This window comes from Aulonocara stuartgranti, assembly GCF_965226115.1.
Source record: "Aulonocara stuartgranti genome assembly, chromosome: 23".
Taxonomy (NCBI): Eukaryota; Metazoa; Chordata; class Actinopteri; order Cichliformes; family Cichlidae; genus Aulonocara; species Aulonocara stuartgranti.
The window spans coordinates 21062280-21087502 of record NC_138958.1 but is presented as its reverse complement, the minus strand read 5'-3'; the positions used below and the strand labels follow the sequence as shown (position 1 = coordinate 21087502).

At 42.3% G+C, this 25223-nt stretch overlaps 2 protein-coding genes across 8 annotated transcripts in view; one reads left to right on the top strand and one right to left on the bottom strand.

Annotated features, from left to right (window-relative positions):
* Window positions 1-16316, top strand: part of agap1 (ArfGAP with GTPase domain, ankyrin repeat and PH domain 1) — a 188034-nt gene extending 171718 nt beyond the window's left edge. For all 7 annotated transcript variants that reach the window (XM_082524688.1, XM_082524689.1, XM_082524686.1 and 4 more), the window contains 2 exons: window positions 11074-11329; window positions 11420-16316. In XM_082524688.1, the coding sequence (XP_082380814.1) occupies window positions 11074-11329; window positions 11420-11629 (466 nt within the window). In that variant the 3' untranslated portion in view covers window positions 11630-16316. The remainder of the gene's footprint in view (window positions 1-11073; window positions 11330-11419) is intronic.
* A 2913-nt stretch (window positions 16317-19229) lies between these two features.
* gbx2 (gastrulation brain homeobox 2) lies at window positions 19230-23544 on the bottom strand. Its single transcript, XM_082523940.1, has 2 exons — window positions 22181-23544; window positions 19230-20783 (listed from the first exon to the last, which is right to left on the bottom strand). Exons 1-2 carry the CDS (start codon window positions 22698-22700, stop codon window positions 20239-20241), a joined length of 1065 nt encoding a protein of 354 aa, XP_082380066.1. The 5' UTR covers window positions 22701-23544; the 3' UTR covers window positions 19230-20238.
* Window positions 23545-25223: the final 1679 nt, after the last annotated feature.

The window sequence follows — 25223 nt, the reverse complement described above, 5'->3', positions numbered from 1 at the left end:
AGTGTGCGCACCGCGGATGACGTCAGTGCGCACACTGTGTCTGAGGAGGATGTGCGGAAGTGCTTCAGGAAGGTGAACGCGCGCAAAGCTACTGGTCCGGACGGGATTCCCAGCCGCGTCCTCAAGTCATGCGCGACTCAGCTGGCTGGAGTGTTCACACACATCTTCAACCTTTCCCTCTCTCTGTCTGTAGTCCCAGCCTGCTTCAAAATGGCCACCATCGTCCCTGTACCCAAATCCTCCACCATCTCCTCATTGAACGACTGGCGACCTATAGCCCTGACCCCCATCGTGAGCAAATGCTTCGAGAAGCTGGTCAGGGACTTCATCTGCTCTGCACTACCCGACTCACTGGACCCTCTACAGTTTGCATACCGCCACAACAGGTCCACTGATGATGCCATAGCCCTGACACTACACACTGCCCTGTCACACCTGGAGAAGAGAGACACGTATGTGAGAATGCTGTTTGTAGATTACAGCTCAGCATTCAATACCATCGTTCCCTCGAAGCTGGACAGGAAACTGCAGGATCTAGGACTGAGCAGCTCCCTCTGCAGCTGGATCCTTAGCTTCCTGTCTGACAGACGCCAGGTGGTCAGACTGGGCAGCATCACCTCATCCCCCATCACACTGAACACTGGTGCTCCACAGGGGTGTGTACTGAGCCCTCTCCTGTACTCACTCTACACCTACGACTGCACAGCCACTAACAGCTCCAACATCATTGTGAAGTTTGCGGACGACACTACAGTGGTGGGTCTTATCACCAACGGTGATGAGACGGCTTACAGGGAGGAGGTCAGCGCCCTGACCCACTGGTGTCAAGACAACCATCTCACCCTCAACGTCGCAAAGACAAAGGAGTTGATAGTGGACTTCCGGAGGTGCAGAGAAGTACACACCCCCATCACCATCAACGGCGCTGCTGTGGAGAGAGTGAGCAGCTTCCGGTTCCTTGGAGTACATCTGGCTGAGGATCTTACGTGGTCAGTACACACAAACAAAACAGTGAAGAAGGCGCAGCAGCGCCTCTTCTTTCTCAGGAGACTGAAAAGATTCGGCATGAGCCCCCGCATCCTCAGGACCTTCTATCACTGTGCCATTGAGAGCATCCTCACTGGATGCATCACCACCTGGTATGGCAACAGCACCGCCTACAACTGCAAAGCTCTCCAGCGAGTAGTGCGGTGCTCTGAACGGATAATTGGAGGTGAGCTTCCCTCCCTCCAAGACATCTACAGGAAGCGCTGTCTGAGGAAAGCGGGGAGGATCATCAAGGACTCCAGTCACCCCAGCCATAAACTGTTCAGACTGCTTCCATCAGGAAGGAGGTTCTGCAGCATCCGGTCCCGTACCAGCAGACTGAGAGACAGCTTTTTCCATCAGGCCATCAGACTGCTGAACACGTCATAGACACCTCAGCTTCACTACTGGAACTTCAACATTATGCACTCCACACTGTATATAAATGCCACTTGTTTTGCACATATTCAACTCTGTATATTTTATATATTTTATTATTATTATTTTTATTTTTTTTATTTTTTACTATTTAATTTGTAAAATGTGTATACACACACACACACACACACACACACACACACACACACACACGTAGGAAAATATTTAGTATACACATCCAGAAATGCATACACTATTATATATTGTACATATATTTATTAGTTTCAGGTTGGCCATTCTTGTATTTTGCTCGTTTGTGTTGTTGTGTTTGCACATCTCTGTTGCTTGTGGGGCTCGCACACAAGAATTTCACTCGCATGTGCTGTGCCAGTGTGCCTGCACATGTGATGTGACAATAAAAAGTGATTTGATTTGATTTGGCCCAGGGGTTGGGGACCGCTGACCTACTGGTTTAAAGAGTCCTGTTTTAAAGCCTTCATCACACCGGATGGACTCACTTTTGGAGCCTGCCTCTAGTGGCCATTAGAGAAACTACATGTTTTGATAGTAACTTATCAATTACGTGTTTTACGAAGCTGTAGCATCAGTTTTGATTATCTGTAAACTTAATATATTTTTTCATTTGCCAATCAGAGTAACAGGACACTTAAAACAAAGGTATTTAAAGCACAAGTTGGTGTTACTTTATGAAAGAAGTTAAAATTAAGCTTTGCCTGACACATACAAACAGACCCATATCAGATGATTTCAGATACATCACCGGCCTCAGAAATGTTGCATCAGCTGAGCTGTTGCACCGTTTAAATGTCTATTAATGTTTAATATATGTATTTTTAGATCAGGCTATTGTTTTTATCTTGTACATAATGGTAATATTTGCAGTAAAACCCCTGTTTTAATCATTAGCTGCCTTTTTTTTCCCCCCCTCCGCTGCCTCCTGTGCTACAATAAAATCTCACCTTGATGTGTTTTAAATCGAGCTACTGATTAATCTGGCTCTTGGCTTTGTCCTGTCCAAACCCTGTTACTGCGTTAACCCCCCCCCCCCCCCCCCCCCCCCGCCCTTTTGTGGTCAGACAGGTCCACTCATCTGCATCCAGCTAATCTAGTAGCAAATGTTAATGGCTTTCCCGGCCACGAGGCCCAAGCCTTCAGGGTCACCACTGTCTTTGCTGAGGCCACTTCCTCTTTTGGACCGGTGACAGGAGGCCCTGAAATTCCCACAGAGGAAGCCTTTTTCAGTTTGATGTAGACAGTAAGTCAGGTTATTCCCAACAGGAGCAGTCAACATTGAATAGAGCATCCATCTGGTTACATACTGTTGTTGTGGTATAATTGTAACCTGTTTAACCCTGTTAGGGCAAAGTCAGTAATAAAAAGTGACCCTATTCTTAGTGGGGGGTTTATTTTTGGGGGAGGGGTTTAGTTTGTTTTTGTGGTATCCTGATAGCTGAGACTTGGGAGAACTATTTTAAAAGCCAATAGCAGTATGTATACCTGTTAATATGACAGTGTGCAGGCTTGTTACATCTTGATCAAAGAACCACTTATCCAAATATTATTTATTTATGAAAGAATCAAGAGGTTTAATCTTTGTTTGCAGACTTTTGATTCAGATAAAACATGTAGGCTCTTTAATTGTCAAAAATACTGAATATAAATGTATGGACAAATTCAAGGCATCTTCACATGTGATTCATGGCCATATCATCGTGATCTCGTCAGATCTTAGATGTCTCTAAACCAAATGGGCCAGACTTCAGTGCCAAAAAGGTGCTGTTATAACCCAGATATCGATTTTTTTTTTCTGGAAATTGCATTTTAAAAATTGTGAGAAGTCTGATATTTGAGGACAAGACAATTACCCTTTCACAGCTTTGAATATGCTATTAAAGGGTAAGGAGTGTCTTCTCCTTGGATTAAAGGTATCTTTGGGAAACTTTCCCAATAGGACGAGTGTTTTCTTGAGAATAATGAAATGAAGGTCATGTCAAAGTTTCGTACATGGTTCGGAAACGAGTTAACATTCCTGATTTGTTCAACAGCTACAAATTAAGCAGAACTTTATTCTTGTTGAGTCCTCCTGTTTCTGATTTATAATCTACCTCCAAGATGGTGTTGGACCGATTTGTTTCCATTGTCCAGTTGTGGTCATGACAAGCTAACGTTGATGCATTCCTGGACTACTATCATTGCAATATGCAGTGGATATTTCTTTTACACTAGAGAAGATGCCCCTGATATTTTTACCTTCCTGCTGTCTCTCTCTCCTTGGGTCTCTTCCTTTATATCTGTGGTTGCTTCTCCTTTTCCACCTCTTTTTATGAAAACTCCCCCTTTCCTCCCCCCTTCAGTATCTGTGCAGCATCACTGGAGCATTGCGTTTCACCCCAGAGATCAGCTTCCCATCGGTTTGCTCCATTTCTCCTCCACCTCTTCTCCCACTCTTTCTCTCCTCATTTGCATCATCTCTGTCTCTCCTGTCCGAATTAACCCCTCCATATCTGTCTAATACAGTCTCATGGCTGACTTCAGCCCAACTCACCCCTCCCTCCCCACACAGAGACCTTTCTCACCCCACCACCCTCCCTTTAATTATCTGTGCCTATCCAACGGCAGCTAACGACCAGCTAGAAAGGCTAATTGATTTCAGCCTCTTCTCTTCTTCTTTCGTCTCATCTTCTCTTTTCTGCTGTAAGATAAAACAAAGCACGCATGTTTTCTGCATGGATTTAAAGCAGAATTAGTGGCTCATTTTGCTCCTCACCTTGTTAGAAGCCCCTCCATTTGACGGTGATTTATCTTAAATGCACATTAGGTCAGGCAGCTAGCTGATGCTCTTATCCACGCTCTCTATCTATCTATTAATCTATTAATTAGAGGGCTAATTAGGCTAGAAGAGAAGCCACTGACACCATGTCACTCTTAACCCCCGAATCCTACCGCTCATTACCACACACACACACACACACACACACACACGCTGTAATTAATGACGGGCTTTAACAGCAGTGTGGTGGCTCATACATCTCAGCTTCTCTCTGCAGGCTGAGCTGAGCTGGAGAATACTCTTTTTATCTGCATTTAACTTTTCTTTGTTTTTACTTCATGCATGAAAAACTCAGACAGGACATTACCAAATCTGTTAGATATATGTTTAACCCCCTACTAGGTTGGACTCTTTGTGCTTTACAGCAATGTAGAGATTCACAAAGATGCTGGAAACACAGGTTTTGGTCCACATTGACATGATAGCGTAACACAGCTGCTGCTGATCGGCTGCACATCCATGATGAGAATCCTCCGATCCACCACATCCTAAATGGTTAGCTAGTGTTTTTCCAATCTGTTTTTAAATTTTAACCTCAATCTTTTTGTTTAGCTGACAAAGGTGGCACCCAGGTGTGGTCTTCTACTTCTGTACTCCACCCACTTCAGGGTGTGACATGCTCTGCTTTCAGAGATGCGCTCGGTGGTTATTTGAGTTACTCAAAGTTTGAGTTATTCTCAGACTTCTCTCAGAGAAACGCTGCTCACTGGGTATTTTCTCATTTTCAGATCATTCTCTGTGAGCCCTAGAAGTGGTTGTGTGATAAAATCCTGGTAGTTCAGCAGTTTATTAAATGTTTGGACCAACAACCAGGTGGAACCAGGAGTGTTCAAGGTGGAAATAATATCTTTTTCTCATTCTGATGCCCTGTTTGAACATCATGTCCCCTCGACCATATCTACCTGAATACATTGAGTTGCTCCTGTGTGATTGTCTGATTTAGATATTTGCTTTAAAAGCAACTGATGAACAGGTGTATCGAACCAAGTGGCTGGTGAGTGAGTCCTGAAACACTGAGTGGCATATTTTAGTCATCTGGCATCCAGACAGTGTATTTGCAGAGGGGAGGCCTCAGTGAAGCCAGAACAATAGAACAGTGAAAGAAAAGATAGCAAACAGCGACAGTTTAGCCCTCACTGTGTTTGTGGTGATTTTCTTGCTGGTAGAATTTGAGACAGATTAGAAAGGAGTATTGACTTTGAGTATCAAAGTTTTTTGTTGTTGTTTTTTTTTTTAAGTTGAAATGGCCACATTTCTGGTTTTGTGAGGTTCTAAATAAAATTAGTCATCAGATTAATTTTCCACTTGTTATACCTGACAAATATAAATATAAAAAAGGATAAGATACATTTTATTTATCCTAAAACTTGAGAAATTATTGTTGAGTTACTAAGTAGAAGTCTTTGCTCTTGCTTCCATCAAACTGTATTCAAAGTGTTCATTTCTGCTGTTGAGGATCCATCGGGCTCTTTCTGGTGTCAGGTCTCTTCAGGTTTTGTTTGGTGGTAATTATGGTAATTAGCCTGGTGTGATTATCGGGGTGTGTGTGCTGGTATTCAGCTCTCTGTCAATGCTGTGTTGTGGGGTCGTGGGCAGATGACCCTCTTAAACACACACACACAGAGCGGTGGGGGAGCAGCTGGTGGGACGTCCAACGGTGGTCGGTCACTCGGCCGGGCCTCTGGCTTTAGCTGGGCAGGAAACTCGGTGTGTATGTAAACACAGCGGAACAAAGCGGCCGCTCAGGGGTAACATTGACACACACACTGGATACACGCATACACACAATGAGAGGTCTCCAGAGCTCAAACAACAGACAGGAAATCGGAGAAGCACAGTGGGCCCAGTGTGGCGCCCTGAGTGACCCCCAAACAAAATCACACTATGCCCCACTGTCTCCAACAGAGACCGAGACCCAACACCACAACACAGCCGCTGATGGAGCTGTCAATCAACAGGTCCACTCAGCTAATGTTTCAACAGGGTGCAGCAGCTACACTAAGACACAAAGCCTCTTGAAAAGTTTATTATCATCCGTATAACTTCAGATTTTCAGTTTCCATCAAGAAAGTTGACTCTGCTGTTTTATTCTTCTGTTTTTCACTGCTAGCATCAAGACAATCCAAAACACTAACTTAAAGGGTTTTATTTAAATAATGTAATTGTGATTGTCATGTTTAGCCAAAGGGATTCTTTCATTTTTATCCTCTATCAGAACAAACCGGAGTATGACCAATATCTAACTATGTTTAACGTCAGCAGAACATTGGATTTATAAAGTTTGTTTGGATTTTGGAATTAAAACTGACGCCAAATACTCAGGAAGATAACATTACACACTTCCTGCTTGATTTTGATTTGGAGAAGGTGGTATGAACAAAAAGACAGCAGGAGGTGACAGAGTTGAAGGTGCTAACATTGTCATTGTTAGTAACCAGGATGGACAGGGTTAGAAACGAGTACATCGGAGGGACAGCTCAGGTTAGAGAGGTGAGGCTGAATTGGTTTGTACATGTGCAGAGGAGGGAGGGTGGATAATTGAAACTGGCAGGCCAGAGGAAAACCGGAAGACCTCAGAGAAGATTCATGGATGTTGTTAAAGTGGGTGAGATGGAGGCAGATGATCCGCTGTAGTGAAGCCAAAAGTCAAAGGAGTTAATGTTACCAAGTCACAATGAATTTTTTTAACTCGAGGGTCAAGACATCATACCTCACTGGTCACATTTCAATAGCAGTAGTAGGAAAAAAAGGTTTATTTTACTCCACAGTACTACCTAAAGTACAACTCAGTGCCTGTTTTTCTGCACTTTAAAACTGTGCTGACAGACAGAGCCTCTTCTATTCTGTGTTGTGCGCTATTATTTAGCAAGTCACAAATGCACAACAACTCCAGTTTACACTCGCTGGATTGCAAATCAGGTCTGGTGTGACTTCTGCAACTTTCCAATTTGGAAATTCAACTTGATGGAGCGTTCTCACTGAAAATTCCAGCTTTTGTATCTGGTGTTTGTAGCTTTGTACTGAAAATCTTAGTTGTGAGAAGATTTGAAAACCTCGTGAAAAAAACCTGCAGATTCTATTAGAACAGGACATCTGAGGTGAATAAAGTCTGGGATAAATTTAGATGCTACGGCTTTTATTAAGAACAAATTAGCAGACCAAACCACAGACCAGTGATGCCATGCCCAAAGCCATAATAAAAATTAAAGTAGCATTACAGCAATGAAACGGTGAAAACATGAACCACACAAAGGGACAGCCCACATGAGATCCTGTGAAAACAGCATAAACTGAAGGTCAGAGTCGTGTTCCTACTAATCGTCCGACATGAGCTCATTCAGGAGGAGCTCGAGTTTGTGTGAACGGAGCAGTGAGGACAGTAGAAACAGTAGATGCATGAAGGCTTGTTTCCTCTGGCTGGTGCAGTTTTTATCATTTAATTTAACTGACTGACACACACAAACACACATTATAACCCCTCTGGGCTCTGCTTGACATACTTGCAGTGTGTGTGTGTGTTTTCCTGTCACAAGCGATCTCACCGGGACTCATGTTTAATTATCTACCCAGCATGCCTTGGTGCAGGGGCACAGCTCTTTGTCTAATGGGATGTGAAAAGAGACACACACACACACAGATTAACACACAAAATATGAGCACGTACATTCAGACACATGTTAACACATAGTGTCACACACACACGCTCTGTGTGGTTAATTAGTGCAATTAGCCTCTCCACTGTCCAGAGCTGTGTGTTTTCAAGACTCGTTAGCTTGTGATGAAGGAGAGTCACTGTTTACTGCGACACACACACACACCAAACACGCAGCCAAACAAACAACTACACATATGCTAAACAATAACCAAAACAAAACGACTCGTACAAAAAATAAGAAGTCAATAAACTCACACGCTAAAAACTCTCCAACCAAAACACAAACGAACAGGAAGAATAAAATGCAAAATCAAATGTGCAGTAAACAAACCACAGAACAGAAGCTCAACAAATAACCAAACTCATATAAACATACTGTGAACAAACTACTAAACACTCCATAAACAAATACCCGCACACACTGTCAATAACCCAGCAAACAAAACCTCAATAACCACTCAAACATACAGTAAACAAATTCCAAATACATAAATAAATAAACCACCAAACAAATTGAAGAACCAAAAGAATGCTAAACAAAAAACAAAAAAAACAAATAGGGAAAGATACAATTCAATTCTTATTTATATAGTGCTAAAATCACACCAGCAGTTGCTTCAAGGTGTTTCATACTGTAAAGTAAGGAGCCTACAACAATGCAGAGAAAACCCCAACAATCAGATGACCTTATTAGCAAAAATATGGTGACAGTGGGAAGAATATCTCCCTTTTGACAGAAAGAAAATCAACAGCAGTACCAAAATAAACATCGATTCTAAAAGTTCAAGCTTCTACCGAGCAACCAACTATATTCAGAACCAAAACAAACACAGTACACACATCCAGATCTGTGTGCCTGAGGTGACCACATTCTGTCTTTGATATCAGGCACCTAATTTGGCACCACTGACAAGAGTGGGCTTTCTACCCCAACACCTCACTGGGTTGTCAAACCTGTTTTGGTTCTCAGGGGGTGCTAAGACAGAACTGAAGCTCTGTTGGTGAAAAAACAGGTACAGGTTATCTAAAAAAGCAGTGATGCTGGTATTTCAAGGCAGGACAGTGATATATATAATGTGTTTGAATGTAAATGACATGTCATTTCAGGACATGTTAAGGACACCATTGGGTCAAAATACTGGTGAAGACCTTCTTTAAATATGATGGCAATAATACAAAATCTGCCATGCTTCTTCTTGAAGCCAGTCAGAAAAGAACAGTTTGTCTCTTTGAGCACCTAGGGTTGAGCCCTCTTCTTCTCTGACTTACATCGGCTCTCTGCAGCCCCTTAGCAACTCCGGTGGCGGGGGAAGGCATGCGTTTCCTGGGTCCAGTGGCCTCACATTTCCTCCCTGTCCTCTGGAGGACAGAAGGCCAGAGCCCTGCTGAGCACACACACCAACAAACATAGGCAGACACACACACCCAGCGACACCTCCAGGCTTTGTCCGGGGGCTGTCGGCCGTAGTCTGGAGCCCAGCCTCCCTACTCTCTCTCTGGGCTGGGGCAGGAAGGGAAAGCCCCCGGGACATTCCGTGATGCTAGCCGTCGCCACCACACCCCTGCACACACACTCACACTGGTATCCAGGAAGAGAGTTAATGAGATTCTGCAGGTTCCCACACTGACTGAAAACTTCTTTTTTAAACTTTTAACACTCACTGTTCCCACAGTTTGTCTCCCATCAAGCCTCCCAGCATCCCCACTTTACTCCACACACTACGCCAAATTTCATAATCACACAGATTCTTCTATCGGGAGACGATGGGTTGAGTCAGAGTTTAACAGGTGACTTAAGTGTAGAAAGTGCCGTAATCACAGTTAAGATCCAAGAACTGTTGTGTGTCCAAGGGTAAAGAATGGAAAAGCAAAAAAAAACAGCTTTATTTGCATGATTGTGTGCAGAAATGGTGATTTGTAAGAGATCAACAAGAGGTCTGCAGTAATTTTACATTGACTCAAGTAGAAGGGGCACTGAAATTGTGATTCTATTTTCTAATCTGTGATGTTTTGAAGTGAAAGACCTAAAGCAGCAAGAGTTCCTGCTCAAAAAGCAGGTACATAGAGGCCAAAGTGACAGATGAGTTGGGTTAAATCAGCGTAAAGTATTCCTTTATATACTCTGTCATTTTAACTTGGTTGGTTGCTTGAGGGTTGAACCTTGAACTTGTTAGAGTGCCTTTGAACGTGTAAGCATTGGATGACTGTCCATGTATAAAGAGATTTGTTTGAGGCCCATAGCATGTAGCTGACAGCTGATCACTCGTAGACACTCTGGTTGCATATTTTGTGCCCCATCATCTATCAATAAAGCAACATCCTTCACTCATGCTGGCATTCACATCAGTCCTTTACCTTGCTGACTAAAGACTTCTCAGTTACAAGTTGGTAGTCGATGAGCGTGCAAACCCAAACCGAACCACAGAAAGTCGAGGCTTCACTATGTTACTATGGTTGTGGTTCAGTTCACTGTTGATATTGAAAACTACCTAAACAAACGATAATCTAAAGGAATCCAATCGAATCTAAAGAACAGTCAAGCCAAATTTAGATGAACGATTATTTGGGTGCCAGTAAAAAAATGAGTGAGGCAGTAAGAAGAGTTTTTAACCTCTACTCTTTCTCCATTTTCTGCAACCTCCCATCTCACCCCTGAAGGATGTGTTGTTACTGGGTGAGAATAGAGTAGAGGGGCAAGGGAGGAGGGGGGACAGCTCAATATCTCTCCCCTAGGGCTGTTCGGCCCCCACACACTCCCTCCTCTCTGTCCTCTCTCTGGACTAATCCCAGCAGGCTGAATGAGCTGCTGTTTACACGGAGGGATTAGAGCAGAGATTAGAGCGATCAGAGTTGTGGATTAGACAGATCAGCAGTTAATGATACTCGATCGGCGAACAATGCGTCCACGTCCTTTGGCCTTTCACCACGTCTGTCCCTCTGCCTCTCGCTGTGTCTTATTTTACACTCAAAGGAAGAGTTTAAGGGCATTTAAGGGCAAAAAATGCTTGTTTAGTTGTTGTATTAAAGCTAAATTTACGTCCAAATCAAAAGCAAAAAAGTCTGTTTACAGCTTCATGTTTCGGGCAGCAATATGACACTTCATGCTACAGCCATTAGATAGCTGTCAGTTCTTAAAGGTGTCTGTTTCTCTTTTCTCCATCAGGGAGGAGCGTGAGCGCTGGATCCGGGCAAAGTACGAGCAGCGTCTCTTTCTGGCGTCGCTGCCCTGCACTGATCTCCCACTGGGCCAGCAGCTGCTGAGGGCAACCGCCGAGGAGGATCTACGTGCAGTCGTGCTCCTGCTTGCTCACGGGTCCCGACAGCAGGTCAACGAGACCTGCGGAGAAGGAGATGGACGCAGTGCGCTGCACCTGGCCAGCCACAAGGGCAACGTGGTCATCACGCAGCTCCTTATCTGGGTAAGAAAAAACAGTGCTGGTATTCCAGTAATTCTGGGCTTTAGAGGCAGGAGATGATTGATGACTATCCCTCTCTGATTCTTTCTGCAGTACGGTGTGGACTTGATGGCAAGGGACGCCCATGGCAACAGTGCAATGGCATATGCTCGCCAGGCCAGCTGTCAGGAGTGTGTGGACACGCTGGCTCAGTATGGCTGCCCAGATGAACGCAACCCCCTAATGGCCACACCCAACCTTTCACGCCGCAACACCAATCGTAACAACAGCTGCAGCAGCGCCGGCAGTGCCGCGCTCATATGACCAGACAGTTTCCTGTGATGACTCTGAGAAAAATAAACAAACTTCGATTTGGGAGTATCCTGAACGTTTTATTTTGGGAACCACTACTTTAGCTTTGCCCACTTCACCTGACAACCACCAGTAAACTGATCACAGGTCAGTGGTGACGCTGCGGCCAGGCGTCTGTTTGGGAGAAGAAGTCTAAAGCATGTTGGGAAACATAGCCCACGATCATCAAAGCATTTTGGGAAATGGTCACACGACTTGTGCAGGTCAATGAGTTATATTGTACCTCGTCACACAGCCTCAGATTTCACACTACAAAGGCCAGTTCCCGCTCAGACTCAACAACAAACTGAACTCAAAGCATATCATCTTCTGTCCACAACCTGAAACTGTGAGATCAAATCAATGAGAAGGAAACTCAAGTCTTCGTATCTTCTTTGAGGCAGCCACCCATCAACATCATCTTCACTGCAAATCTCTCGAGGATTCTTTACGACCTCTTCACCTTCTTTCAGCTGTCATTTTTTTAAATTTTCTGCAAACCAACCGGCTTTACACATTTTTGTTCTTTTTTTTTAATGTGAAAAAAATCTTGATGTTAAAAAAAAATATCAGCTTAGAGGTAAAACATAAGTGTGATAGATCGCATGTCCTAGACACTTTTTCTACTTTAATTTAAGGCATTTTTCTCGACTGTGTATATTGTATCTCGATGTGCATTGCTGGACCAATGGTAAAAAAATGCTAACAGGGGAAGGGTTTTTGTTTTTCCTTTTTTTTAAGCTATCGGGTGTATAAAGTCATTAAGTGTACAGAAGCTCTTGCCAGGCTCAGGGACTGGGGACTGTCGATCGTCAGCGCTCATTGTCTTTTTTCCCAGCGAGTTCTTTAGATGAAACAACCTGTTTTCACTTCACTTACTTCTGACTACATTCAGCACTCAAGTTGCTCAAAATTGCTGGCTTCACTTAATTGGTTGGATGCCTAAGGCATCGAACCAAGAGATCGATTGGTGGCCCTCTGGCAGCCACTGGTCACTGGTTGGCAACTGGTCGCTAGAGGTTGCTGGCAGTCACTAGGTGGTTGCAAAGAGGTGTACAGTACTGTACTGAAAACCTTCTTGCAATTGCTTGGAAGACGCTCCTTGTCTGCAAACACTGACCAATTACTTGCCCAAGCGATAGTAAAACTGCAAAGGGTGCGACAAAAGCTGGAAATGGGGACCATTCGGCTTCAACGTAAAAGTTGCACTTTTTGAAACATGTTCGTTGCATTATTCATTAATCACCATAAGAGCAAAGTGGTCGATCGAGCGGTTGAACATTTTTCTGTATGTTGCCGATAGTTTGTGGCATAAGTTGGTTTATAAATTTGGTTTGCCATCCACATCCTGGCTCAGCTGGGAATTAACCTGCTGATGAGCATCTATATGTAGGATTTCAAACCTTTTCTTATGCTGAAGGTTTTATCGTCTGAACTGAGTGAACTGTAAGCATCTTAAACCCAAACCTGGTTTACATCCTGATGAAAAAGCATTTAATCTGAACTCTATCCCTGAAGTTAATTTTATTAATGGAAAAAAATGGAAAAGATACAGAAGCAGCTGTCGGAGCAAAAAAGGGAAATTATTGTCTTCAGGTGTTTTTGTTTTGGTTTTTTTGGGGGGGGGGGGTTTAATGTTTGCTATCTATCCAGACACAATGATGGGGAGACGGTTGGTGGCCCCTGCCATCACCGCCACTTTTTTATCTATCCCGTCCAATCAGGCAGTCTCCCTGATCTGCTCAGCGAATCACTAAGAAGGGCTTCTTTTTCTTCTTCTCTGGTCTGAAAACGTCTTTGTTGTAAATAATCCTCCTCTCTTTCTCTGTCGCTTTCTCTCTTTCATTCGAAGCATCATGTAAATTAGAGAACACAGTAAGTACTTAGAGTATGTGAGGTTGCAGAGTGGAAGTGGTTTATTCTAATGTGTTATGGTATGGTTTTGGCTCTGTGCTGAACCATGAAGAAACCAGGAAGAAAAACTTTTGCAGGTGTCTAAACCTGTGGTTCCCAACATGAGAATCTTTACAGACTAAAGGGTCAACGGACGGTTTACAGCAAAGGAAATCAGAAAATACAGATCCAAGTTGCTTTTTTAATGAGAAAGAACAAACCCAAAGGGAAGCTTATAAAACGTCTACATCTTCTCAAATTTAGGTCTACCCTGACTTTAACAAATGTGGTAAAAATTAAGTTAAGACGCAGTATAAAAGTGTTGAGTTTACTTTTGGGGGCATTTGGGGCCACAATAGCACTAGATGTGGTTGAGTTTGAGTCAGGCTCAAATCTGATTATTTAATGAGCACATGGACAAAGTCAAGCTGGACAGTGGACAGCATACATTAAGACTACCCTGAATGTTTATGGATGTGTTTACATTTGTCCAATTGGTCTGCATGGCCATTAACTGTTAGACAAGATGAAGTTTACTTCATACTAGCCCTTATATTTTAAAATCACCATGAGCTAGAAATGTTGGGAACCACTGGCACAAAGGTCCATTTGGATTAAATGATAGGGTTGCAGGTTGATTTCAGGCGTTTTAAAAACACCTTTCTTAATCCTGGTGATATAGATTTTTCCGTTGGTTGTTGAAATGTGTAGAATGAAGGCCTTCAGGTGAAGATAGTTGGGGAACTAGTTTCCCAAACTCAACATTTATGTGATGATTCAGACAGTATGCTGCTCCTCAGCTCAGATCTTCAACTTTCTCCTGTTTCGCCCTCTAATGTAAATGTTGCTGCAGCGGTTGAGTAGCAGCTCTCAACCCGACTGTGTATCCAAGCAATATTCATAAAAACCTTCACGCTCACATCCTAACTTTGTATGCTAACATCGCTTTAATATTCACATGAAAACACAAAAACACACTGTAGAAATGGAAGAAGGATCAAAAAGCAAGAAACAAATGTTTTTCTATCAACATGAACACATTTGTCCTCCTTTTGCCTTTTTTGTTTTTGCACGCCTGCCTTGATGTTCCTAATTTTTGTTGTTGCTATATGTGTCACGCTCCATTTTCCTTACCAGTCATCTTCAAGACGCCGTTCTATTTCCTGTAAATGACAAACCAAGACTATTATTTTTATTGGATGATTTTAGTTTGTTTTCATATCTGACCCATCCCACAGCTGTCCAGAAACAGGACAGGGAAAAAAGACGTCCATTTATTTATGACAGAAATGCACTAATTTACTGCTTTATTTCATCTATCTTAAACACAACTCTTCTACCATCTTCCTTTATGTTCTGTCAGTAACTGACATTGGCTTTTTCTAAGCGGTGGCGGCTTCAGGTTGTTTTCTTTAGAATAAAATTGTATTTATTTTATTTTAAAATCGTGTGAGCAGAAAAATTTGAATTGTAATTAATAATAATGCTAACTGTAGATAGTAGTAAACAAACTAACGAGAGCATTGCGCTAGAGTTTCCGTTTACAAGCGCTTGTTAATGCAACTAGAGATCAGTTAGCTGGTGATAGCTAATAGAGAGGAGGTGAACATTAGTTGTCACTTTGCTGCAGATTTATGCTCATTCAGGTTTGAGACTCAAAGCTAAAATCGAAAAATTGCTGAGTCATCTGTCACCTAAGCTAACACCTAGCAGTGAGCAAGCCAGCATTGTTTTAGGTTAACAGTGCATTTCCCCTTTTAAATATTAATCAAATAAATAGTGAAATAGGAATAGAGAATCGAAACATCGAGGCTCATAAGCTGTAGATATGTTAACTGAACTAAGCTAAGTGAGGGGAAGAGGGGCATAAGCTAAACTTCCCACCATAAAAATGCAAACTGTGACAAACATTGTTTTAAAAAAGATTTTCCCAGCTTCCAAGTAAACAATCTAAGTCAGTCCTCTGCTTTCCATTAGAAGTTTAGCAGAACATGAAAACAATATGTGGATAATAGAAACATGGTGTGAAGAGCAGCTAGCTAAACTCTGCTAGCAGAGCATATGGGGTGCTGTATCTCCTTGAGTATGAAGACTTGACTCTTCACAGATGTTTCTGTTGTTCCGTTCACATTTTCTTAGTCTCATAATTGAGGAGAAAACATAGAAAATATCTGTTTTTGTGTATATTTTGAAGCTAAAACATGCTGTGAAGCTCCAGCTAGCGGTCAGTTAGCTCAGTGGCCAGTAGCATGGCGCAATATGTTTCCTAGCCTAGGATCTTTCGGCTGAAGCCGCCTGCGTGTAGATAAATTATGTCATGGTAACTGCGTTAATATGTCTGCACTGCTCTCGCCACCGCCAACACTTGTACATAGACATCAACAGAACGAAGAAATAATATGGTCAATGTCTAGTTGTGTTACCTCATGTAGCCTCCTTAACCCCACCCAACTGGGCTGTCCACTACATTATTTATAAATGCACCCCTCGAGGAAGACTCGGCCCCCTTAAACCTACATTTTTGTATAATTTTCTCCATCCACTTTTTATTATTGTTGTTCTGATTTATCATCCAGACACATTATTGTTCTTATTGTCACTGTTAATCTAATAATTATTATTATTGTTGTTGATGTTGTTGTTATTATTGTTATTGAATTTTTGTTTGATGTACAGTACCGTTGTATGAAAATTCTACCTAATACAGAGTCTTCTACTGTAATGTGTCTCTTTTCAATAAAGACAAGAATAATGCTTCTTATTATAACTTGAAGTGTGTGTGTGGTCAGTGTTTTTGAAGTGGATTTCTTCAATATTTAGGCATGTATTTCATATTTTCTTTCATTTCCTGGTCACACCTGTGGGAATTTTACTTTGGTTTATATTAGTTTTCTCTATTTGTGGTGTAGGAGGTGGCGAACGAGTATTACCATAATGTAAAAGTATACATAAAACCACATAAACCACTCTGATGTGGTACTTTACAAAGTTCATTAGTTCTGGTTAGCCCACAAATCATTAAAATGATGAAACAAGTCAAAGTTTAAGAATGGTTGAGATTTTGCCCCGCAACCATCTCTGAGGTTTGCAGAGAATGGGCCAAAAGAGTGAGGGTTAGGGTTAGTCTAGTAAGTGGCAGTTCTTTGGGAGAAAATATCTTTTCCCAGGTCAGAGGAGAATGGCCAGACTTCTTTGAAGGCAACAGCAACTAAAACCATCACTCATTGCAACCACAGTATGTAGACAAGCATCACTGACCACACAACATGTAGAAGCAGCAGAAGACCAAAGCAGCTCACAATTCACACATGCTCACCAAAACTTGACAATAGAAGATAAAAATAAATGTTACCTGGTCTGATGAGCCTCAGTTTCTGCTGTGACATTTAGATGGAAGGGTCAGAATGCGGTGTTAGATTTACACCAAAATGAGGTTTTACTTCTCACCACTAAAGCAGAAATGTTTCAGTTGTTGGATATGTATCTACTAGATTTTTAGCATCTTTCGTCCATTGTTATGGTATCTTCATCAGCAGGTGACACTCAAGCAAAGTCTCTTTTTGTTTATTTTTTACTCAAAATTATTATTATTATTCTATAAGAAACCTGACAATTTTTGAATTATTTAAATTTAAAATTAGGGATTTTTTTAACTGGAGTTTGAGAGACTCAATCATGTTAAAAGTTTTAGCTTCGAAAAGCTAAAGTTAACATTTTCCAGAGTGTTAAAGATTCAGAAATCAATATATTTGTTGTTTTGTCATTATTAGAAACTCACTTGTTTGTTTTCGGTTATTGTGGGATGGAAATCTAAAATGAGAGAAGGGATGGGGTTGTTTTTTAGGTCCTAAAAAGTTTTTATTACATCAAACTCAAACAAGTTATTGCTTGATGAAAATTTAAAATTAGGGATTTTTTCAGTGGGAGTTTTGAATGAGAGAATCTGTCAGCTTTTCCAAGGGCTTCTGGGAATCGTTTAATTACAGGAGTCTCAGTGATCTCCCTGTGGTGACCACCACAGAAGAAGAAGAAGAAGGAGAAGATGCGTTTTGGCCTCCTTGACGTCAGAATTAATCAGCAGGAGCTGAGCTGCAGCCGGGCGAGTTGGTGTTAATTCAGGGAGGCGGGGGTAGCTGGGCTGAGGCTGATCCCCCGGGTCTCATTTATCAGTCGCCTGCGACGGCTCGAGTTGATTACAATTTGCAAAAAAAGAAAAAAAGTCATTAGAGTCGCAGGCAGCGCTGACTGTTCACACTATGCAGGGTCCAGTCCGGATTTAGGTTTCTGTCGCCTTACTCTGAGCTCACATCTGGTTTTTATTGACACTTAGAGTCACATTAATTCAGAATTCCTCATCCACAGCTCTGACATCACGACAATCATCACAATTACGCAACGGGTGAAGACAGAGCCTTTACTTCCTCGCTTATAACCAGGGTCCATGTAGAAACTGTAGAATTTAAGCGGGAAGCTAACGTTAGAGCAGAAAGAAACTAGATTTAAAGATGCAGTCATTCATTTAGATTTGGCCAAATTGCTAATTGTGGGTGAGATGATGGATTTGACTCAGGCTGCTGCACATGAGAACATTTTTTCTTGTATAGAGTGTGACGGTGCCAGTATTTTGAGGAGTAAAAGTGTCGGAAATGTACCTTTAAATTTCCCGCATTTCTGTATAAAAACAGACTAAGTAAACGTTAAATTACTGTAATTTTACAAGTGAAAACAACCCGAAGAACATTTGTTATTTTCTTCATTAAGAGTCTGAAATGTGCAATAAATTTTCATTTTATCAATATAATACCTGAAAAGGCTTCAACATCAAAAAACATCACGGGCAACTGTATCCACATGTTTCCTTTTCTTCAAGCCACTCTGAAAAGGGGAATATTTTAAGGGTGAGATTATTTTTTTAATGTGATAATAGGCCTAAACAGCGCATGCGTCAGTGCGCACAGGCGCATCTACATCCAAACTGACTCCTGGGTTTCACTCTGAGGATTTAATTTTGTTTCAGGTAAACTTCAGAGCCAATCAGGACGCAGTTTCTGATATCAGGCGAGAACGTGAGGCCTCATGCCGCCCCCCACCTCAACCACCATCGCCGCCATGCAGGCACGTGCAGCTGGTGGGATGACGTCACGTTCAGGTGAATTTCTCCTCTTCCTTTTTTTGTTTAGCCGCTGATGTTTTAGGATAATGCTCTCGGTGGAGACGCCATGGCGCGCTCCCGTTTGCCTGAAACTTTGTTAATATGCTACGAGAATGCGCAATTCAGTCCGCGCAACAGGCTGAATACACATCAAAGTTTAACGACATTGTAATACTGTTTTCATTTTTTTAACAATTAAATTTTAAAGTGCACTCAAACTGCAGTTTAAAGCAAATTATAAATAAATATAATAAAACGTTTTAGAATTTAATCTTTAACCTAGTTTTTCTGACTCATTTCAGCTTTGTTGCGTTTCCTTCATGTCTGAAATCAGCTTTAAGGCCTTCAGAATAAAAAATAATAATAATCTAGACATTTATTTTGTAAAAAAAATACAAACTTCCGGCCTAGCTGTCATTGATGATGTTGGTAAAAAAAACAATGCCCGTGTTTTTTATTTATTTAGTTTAACTAAAGTGGCAGGAAGATGAAGATGATTTCCGGGCATGAATGGAGACACTGCAGCTGTTCAACATCTGATCATCTTTTAATTCACACTTTAATTCATCTTTTTTTTTGTTTCTCGTCACAAGTTTTGTGTAAATAAATTAGCAGCTTCATTCAATCCAAACAAAACACACGACTCCTCTGCTTGGTCCCGGAAGTATGTACATGTGGGGGTAGGAGGGGAGAGGGTGTGGGTTGATCAACATGTTGCCGAAACAACCCGTCAGTCTGAGTCTTCCTCCTCCTGCCGCAATTTTCTCTCTGTCTCTTTTTTGTTTTTGGTGCCGCTCAGTCACGCGCTCAGGCTTCAGGTGTTCTTTTATTTATTTATTTTTTTAACTTCCTGCAGAGAAGAAGAAGTCCGGAGTCAGCCTCTGCAGTCAGTCGGGTTCCTAGTTTGTGGAGATGTCCACAGTGTTTTATGATCAAACCAACTCCGTTCAGAAAAAGCGGAATTTTCTTGCATCGGTGCCGCAGTTTGAAAAAGAAAAAAAGAGAGAGAAAAGAATCGCACCTCTTTAAACAGTGATGAATAATAATTATTTTCAGATTTTACTTTTTATTTTTTCTGATTTCTCAATTCAATGATGTAAAATTATTTTATAAAAATCAAATGAAATGTAATAAAGATAATTATTATCGCAAAGATATCCCGAAAGTAATAGCGCTGCAGTGAGAAGATTTTTAAAGATTTTACTTCATGAAAAATAATCACATGATTATTTTTGAATTATCCTCCTTTATGTTTGAATTTGTCACATTTTCAGATCAGTTTCATTCACTTCATTTGATATTTTTTCTTTTCTCTAAGCTTCGATGAAAGAAATCTGTTAAAATAGAAACTATAAAAAAAATAAACCCATCACATTAAACTCATTCACGTTTCTTTCTTTGCTTTCTTTCCTTTTTTTAATGAGTTCTGCGATTTTTGAAAATCTTGAATCCGATATTTTCACAATAAAACAACCCCTCCCCCCTTAAACGCGGCTCGCGGCCTCTCAGTCCGGCCTCGGTCCTCCCGCTTCTTCTTCTACGGTCTGGCCTGCTCCATCTGCTGGTGCTGACTCCTTATTGCGAAGCGGCTCACGTGCACGGGGATGGGCACCACTATTTTGGGGTTCCGGGACGGCTCCCCGGACTTGTTGTTCACGTTTCCAGCTTTCACGCGTTTCCACTTCGCGCGCCGGTTCTGGAACCAGATCTTCACCTGCACTTCGCTCAGCTTGAGCGCATGCGCGATCTGGGAGCGCTCGGTGAGGGACAGGTACTTCTTGCAGTGGAACTCCTTCTCCAGCTCCAGCAGCTGCTCGCTGGTGAACGCCGTCCTCCTCCGCCGGTTCTTCCCACCGCCTCCGCCCCCCGCGCCTCCTCCTCCCGTCCCGGAGCCGCCGCCGGGGGGCCCGTGCAGGTGCGGGCCTTCATCCAGACCTCCCCCTCCTCCGTCTCCGTCCTCTTTGTGGCACATGGAGGTGAGGTTGTCGTCCGAGCTATAGTCCAGGTCGCTGTCCATGGAGAAGCTCTCGTCCTTTCGGCCGCACTCCTCCTCCTTGGAGTCTTCTTTGCTGTGTGCTCTGACTGTGAGGAAGAGGAGGGACACACAGCACCACCAGTGAGACCAGGACAAAACCAACAAACTTTATCAGTTTAAGGCAGAAACAAACGTGACAAAAAGTCACCAAAAATATTTAAACGCGCTTCTTCCGTTTTCCCCTCTTATTTTCACAGTTTTGATGCTTCTTTACAAAAGATTTCTGATTATTTCATTCTGAATAATAAATTAAGCGACCCAATAAAATAATTTTCTCTCACAATCTGCACTTTTTATTAATCGCAAAGTTTAATTTACAGCTATTACATGTAAGAAATGAGCGAAAATGCGCATTTAAGATTTCTTTAAATGCTCCGCGTGTTTGGGGGGAAATTGATTAACATGTAAAAGCCAAAAACTTTATATTTTTCTAAATATGTTAAGAAGAAAAGTTCTGTGAGAGATATGTTAGGAGGAGATGCTGTTAGAATAATTAAATATGAGGTTAGATTTACATTTTTAATGCGAAACTGTGACGTGTGGAAGCTGAAGGGGTGAGGAGGGCGGTGGCTGCGTTGGGGGTGGAGGTATGTGCGTGGTGGGGTTAGGGGTGCAGTTGTCGTGTCTCGTGTCAATATCCATCATGAGGTTAGTGTGGCTCCAAAGAACGCGCTCCGTGAGGATTTTTATTTTCATGCGTAATTACGCGCGGAGTGTCTCCGCGCGGCCTTTCCCCCGCACCTCCCCCTCAGCGTGACACTCTAATGTGTCAGAGATCATCACAAATAAGGGACCCGAGAGGGAACAAATGTGTTTGTTTTATATGAGGAAGCAATAAAAGCGGTGGCGCAGGATTTTTTTTCTCCCCTGTCAGTGAACATTCAAATCAGGATGATTTATCGGCAAAGACAAAAATCAATCAGAATAATTTCAATAATTATTAGAGATTAAATCGACCCACATGGATCCCACTTTTATGAGAATTGTGAAGTTTGGTTTTTAAAATTAATCAATTATTGTTATTATTGGTATTTCTTTTAAAGCTTTAAAATGTTGATTTACAGAAATTAAAAATGAGCGCTGGGCCTGCGAATAATTCCCGAATAATTTATTTTGAAAACGCAAATAAAAACGTTTAAAATCACTGAAGAAAATCAAATTTAAATGTCCCAGATTCTTTTTGAAAATCGTCGTTAAAAAGCAGATTTTTTTTAGTTAATTTCTTGCTTCAATAAAACAGATCAAACCTGGACGGTTTTTGTTTAAACACGTGAAACTCTGTAAACAATGAGGAAATATTCTCGCGTTTCAGCTTCATTTATTTCTCAACATAACATCTCATCAAACGAACTAAAGTCTTTAAAATTAGGATTTTTTTTCCTTCACTGAAATCAGATAAAATGATGAATTTTTCAGCGGGAAACGGGATGAGGAACCCGCCTACCTGTGGATGCGTGTACCGGCGTGTCCGTGTCGTGGAAACCCGGCAGCGCCGCAGACTCCTTCCCCTGCAGGAAGCTCTTTCCGTCCTCCGCGTCCAGCCGCAGCTCCTGAGCTTTGTCGAAGACCGCATGCAGTGCCTGAGAGCCGAACTTCCTGGCTGCCTCCTGGTGCTGCTGGGACGGGGAGAAGCCGCCGGGGAGCGAGGCCATGAGGGTAGAGGTGAGCGCCATGCCCTGCGTCAGGCCCTGCGTCAGGCTGGAGCAGAAGCCGCTCTGCAGGCTCGGGATCTGGGGGTGCGGGTGATGTCCGGTGGGGAGCGCCTGTTGGAGGCCCGGGGGTGGCGGTGGGGGCGGCTGGAGCACCACCGACCGGTATGGCATGAACATCGGGTACCCGGTGTAGACGAAGTGTCCCGGGCTGGGCTGAGGTGGCCCCCCGATCAGAGAGTCAATGCTGAAGGCGGTGGTGCTTCCGAGTGGCCGCTGCATCACCATGAAGGACGGACTGAACGCTGCGCTCATATGAACGACCGCTGGAGCTCGGAGGAGACCGGATAGGAGTCGCTGCGGGCGGAGGAGCCGCGGGGGTCACCGCCGTTGTGAGGAAAGCCCACAGAGGCTCAGAGGAGCGATAATCCCAGCAGAGAAGAGCATCCCATCAGTGCGGCGGAGGAGAGAGAGTCCCTAAGAGGAGCCGAGAGAGCAGCACTTCGTCCTCCTGATTTTAGTTTCCACACAAAAAACAAAACCAGAGAATCCACTGTGCGTGTTTCCGCTCGCACTGACGCACAGTGCGCACCTCAGGGTCCCGCGCCGCTCCACTTCAACTTGACCGGACCCGGTGTCACAGCAGCGGGCTCTTCTCCCTTACTCATCCGCTGACACGGTGTGGGTTTGTGTGTGTCCTCGGTGTATGTGTCTGTAAGCGTGTGTGTTTTTTCACCCACTCGGCGCGCGTCCAGCAGTGTTTTGGATTTAAATTGCGCTCCCCTCAGTTTAATTGCGCTGCCTTCTCCGAGAGGGCTCCTCCCCACTCCCCGCGCTCTACGCGATGATTGGCTGGCTGAGATGACGCGATAGGGCGGCTTTGGTATCCTGGATGAATGGCAATTACACTGAGTGGAACCTCGGGCCATTTAGGCCCGAGAAAACACATCATTGTAAATAATAAGCTACAGATACAGATCATTTAAAAATCCGCATAAATCACCAGGTAATAGTGATCCGGCAAATAATCGGAGCTCCTGAGCTGCAGGATTTATGTGCACGGTGATGTTTAGAGCCTTTTTGTAGACACAGAGGAAAGATGCTTTAGTTCAATTCATTTTTTTTCTTGGACATTCATCAGAGTGTTGTAGCTGCTTCATGTTCCTCCTTGAAGGCTGGACAGCAGGCTTAAAGTCAAAGCTTCTTTGTCCTTCTCTGGCTGAGAGTTAAAAGCCTCTTTGGTGCCTGACATTCACCTACATCTGTGATGACATCCATCCTTTCATAACCAAATCATATATGTTTGTTTTTAAACATTAGATGGCAGAGAATTTACTTTTTTTCTGTGGAGGGTCAGATCAGACTGCTGGCATAGAGAAAGGTTTTCTGTAAAAGCGTGCTAAGAATTAATTCTGTAATTTGTAGTTTCACCCGATGGCGGCAGTCTTGTCTTGTTATTTCAGCAGCTAAATCCAGACACTATGAATCAGAAGTTTGTCTGTTTGTCTTGTTGTCATATCACATTGTAATGCTCCAGCACTTTATCACCCAGGTTTAATACAGAAAAGCACACTGAAAGAATATTTAGGACTAAAATATTTTTTATTCTATCTTTTAAGAGGTCATAAACTTTCATCATTTGCAGTACATATATTCACGACTAAATAAGCTTAACATGATGCATTGTATTCATAAAATCGATCATACAGTGTAGTGCTAATAATCCCAAAGAGTTTCAGATGCACTCAAAATTGAGGAAAACTGAATAACTATTAGGTCCACATCTTTTTAATTAAATTTTCAGTTCTGCAAATAAAGATATACATAAGCCCCCTGATAAGGATGAACCATTTTTTAAACACCAGCTCATTTAAAAGTTAAACCATAGAATACAAATTGTTTTTAATTGTCCATGTTCCCACTTGGTGATTAGGTGAATATCAAGTTATATGCAGATGATGATGATTTAAATTACAATCCTGCATGTTTGCACACGTTTCAATAAATCAGAGTATCATCTGCATATAAACTGACATTTACCTTAATTCACACAGAAAGCCCCCACGTAGAAGGCTGTACAATTTAAAAAACAAACAAAAATAGAATCGTATATGGAGCTCTGTGGAACACCACCACTTAGTAAAATAAAAAATAACAGAATATAAATCTTGATGCTGTGCTGCTTTAAATGGTCTGAGTGTTGGCAGAAGCTAATTTTCTTTCTTCTCCTCTCATCACAAACAGCTTCTTCCCCTGAACTATTCAGACTGTTAACAAATACTATTTCCCCCACACCCCACTACCTGCCCACTCATGTCACCAATCTAAGCCATGGTCTGAGTAACCCTCATCACTCACAAACCAAGTCCTTTGCACTACTACTACTAATTTTGTTTCGTTTATTCAGGCCATAGCTGTGGGAACATGGCTCACGTAGGTGGTGCTGTGAGTGACCCAGTATGAGTAAAGTAGCAGCACTCATGTGAATAAGACCTGTATAAATGATAACTGCTGTAAGTATATTTGTCCTTATATTATTGTGGTCTTTAAAAAAAAAAGATTAAATACTTTGTAGAAACACAAATCACAAAAGCTCAATTAAACTTTATTTATTCATTTTTAAAATGAGCAGCTTTTTATGATTCACCAGGTGGGAGCAAACAGGACTGTTTTAGGACTTATATTCATACACATTTTCCATTTATTTGTATAGTTTCAGCAAAGTAATAAAAGAAATGCTGTATCTACAAATTTTAAGTACAAGTACTTAAAATTGTAGTTATGATATTATTATATTACTTGTGTAGAAACAAACGTCCATACAAACAGACACATTTC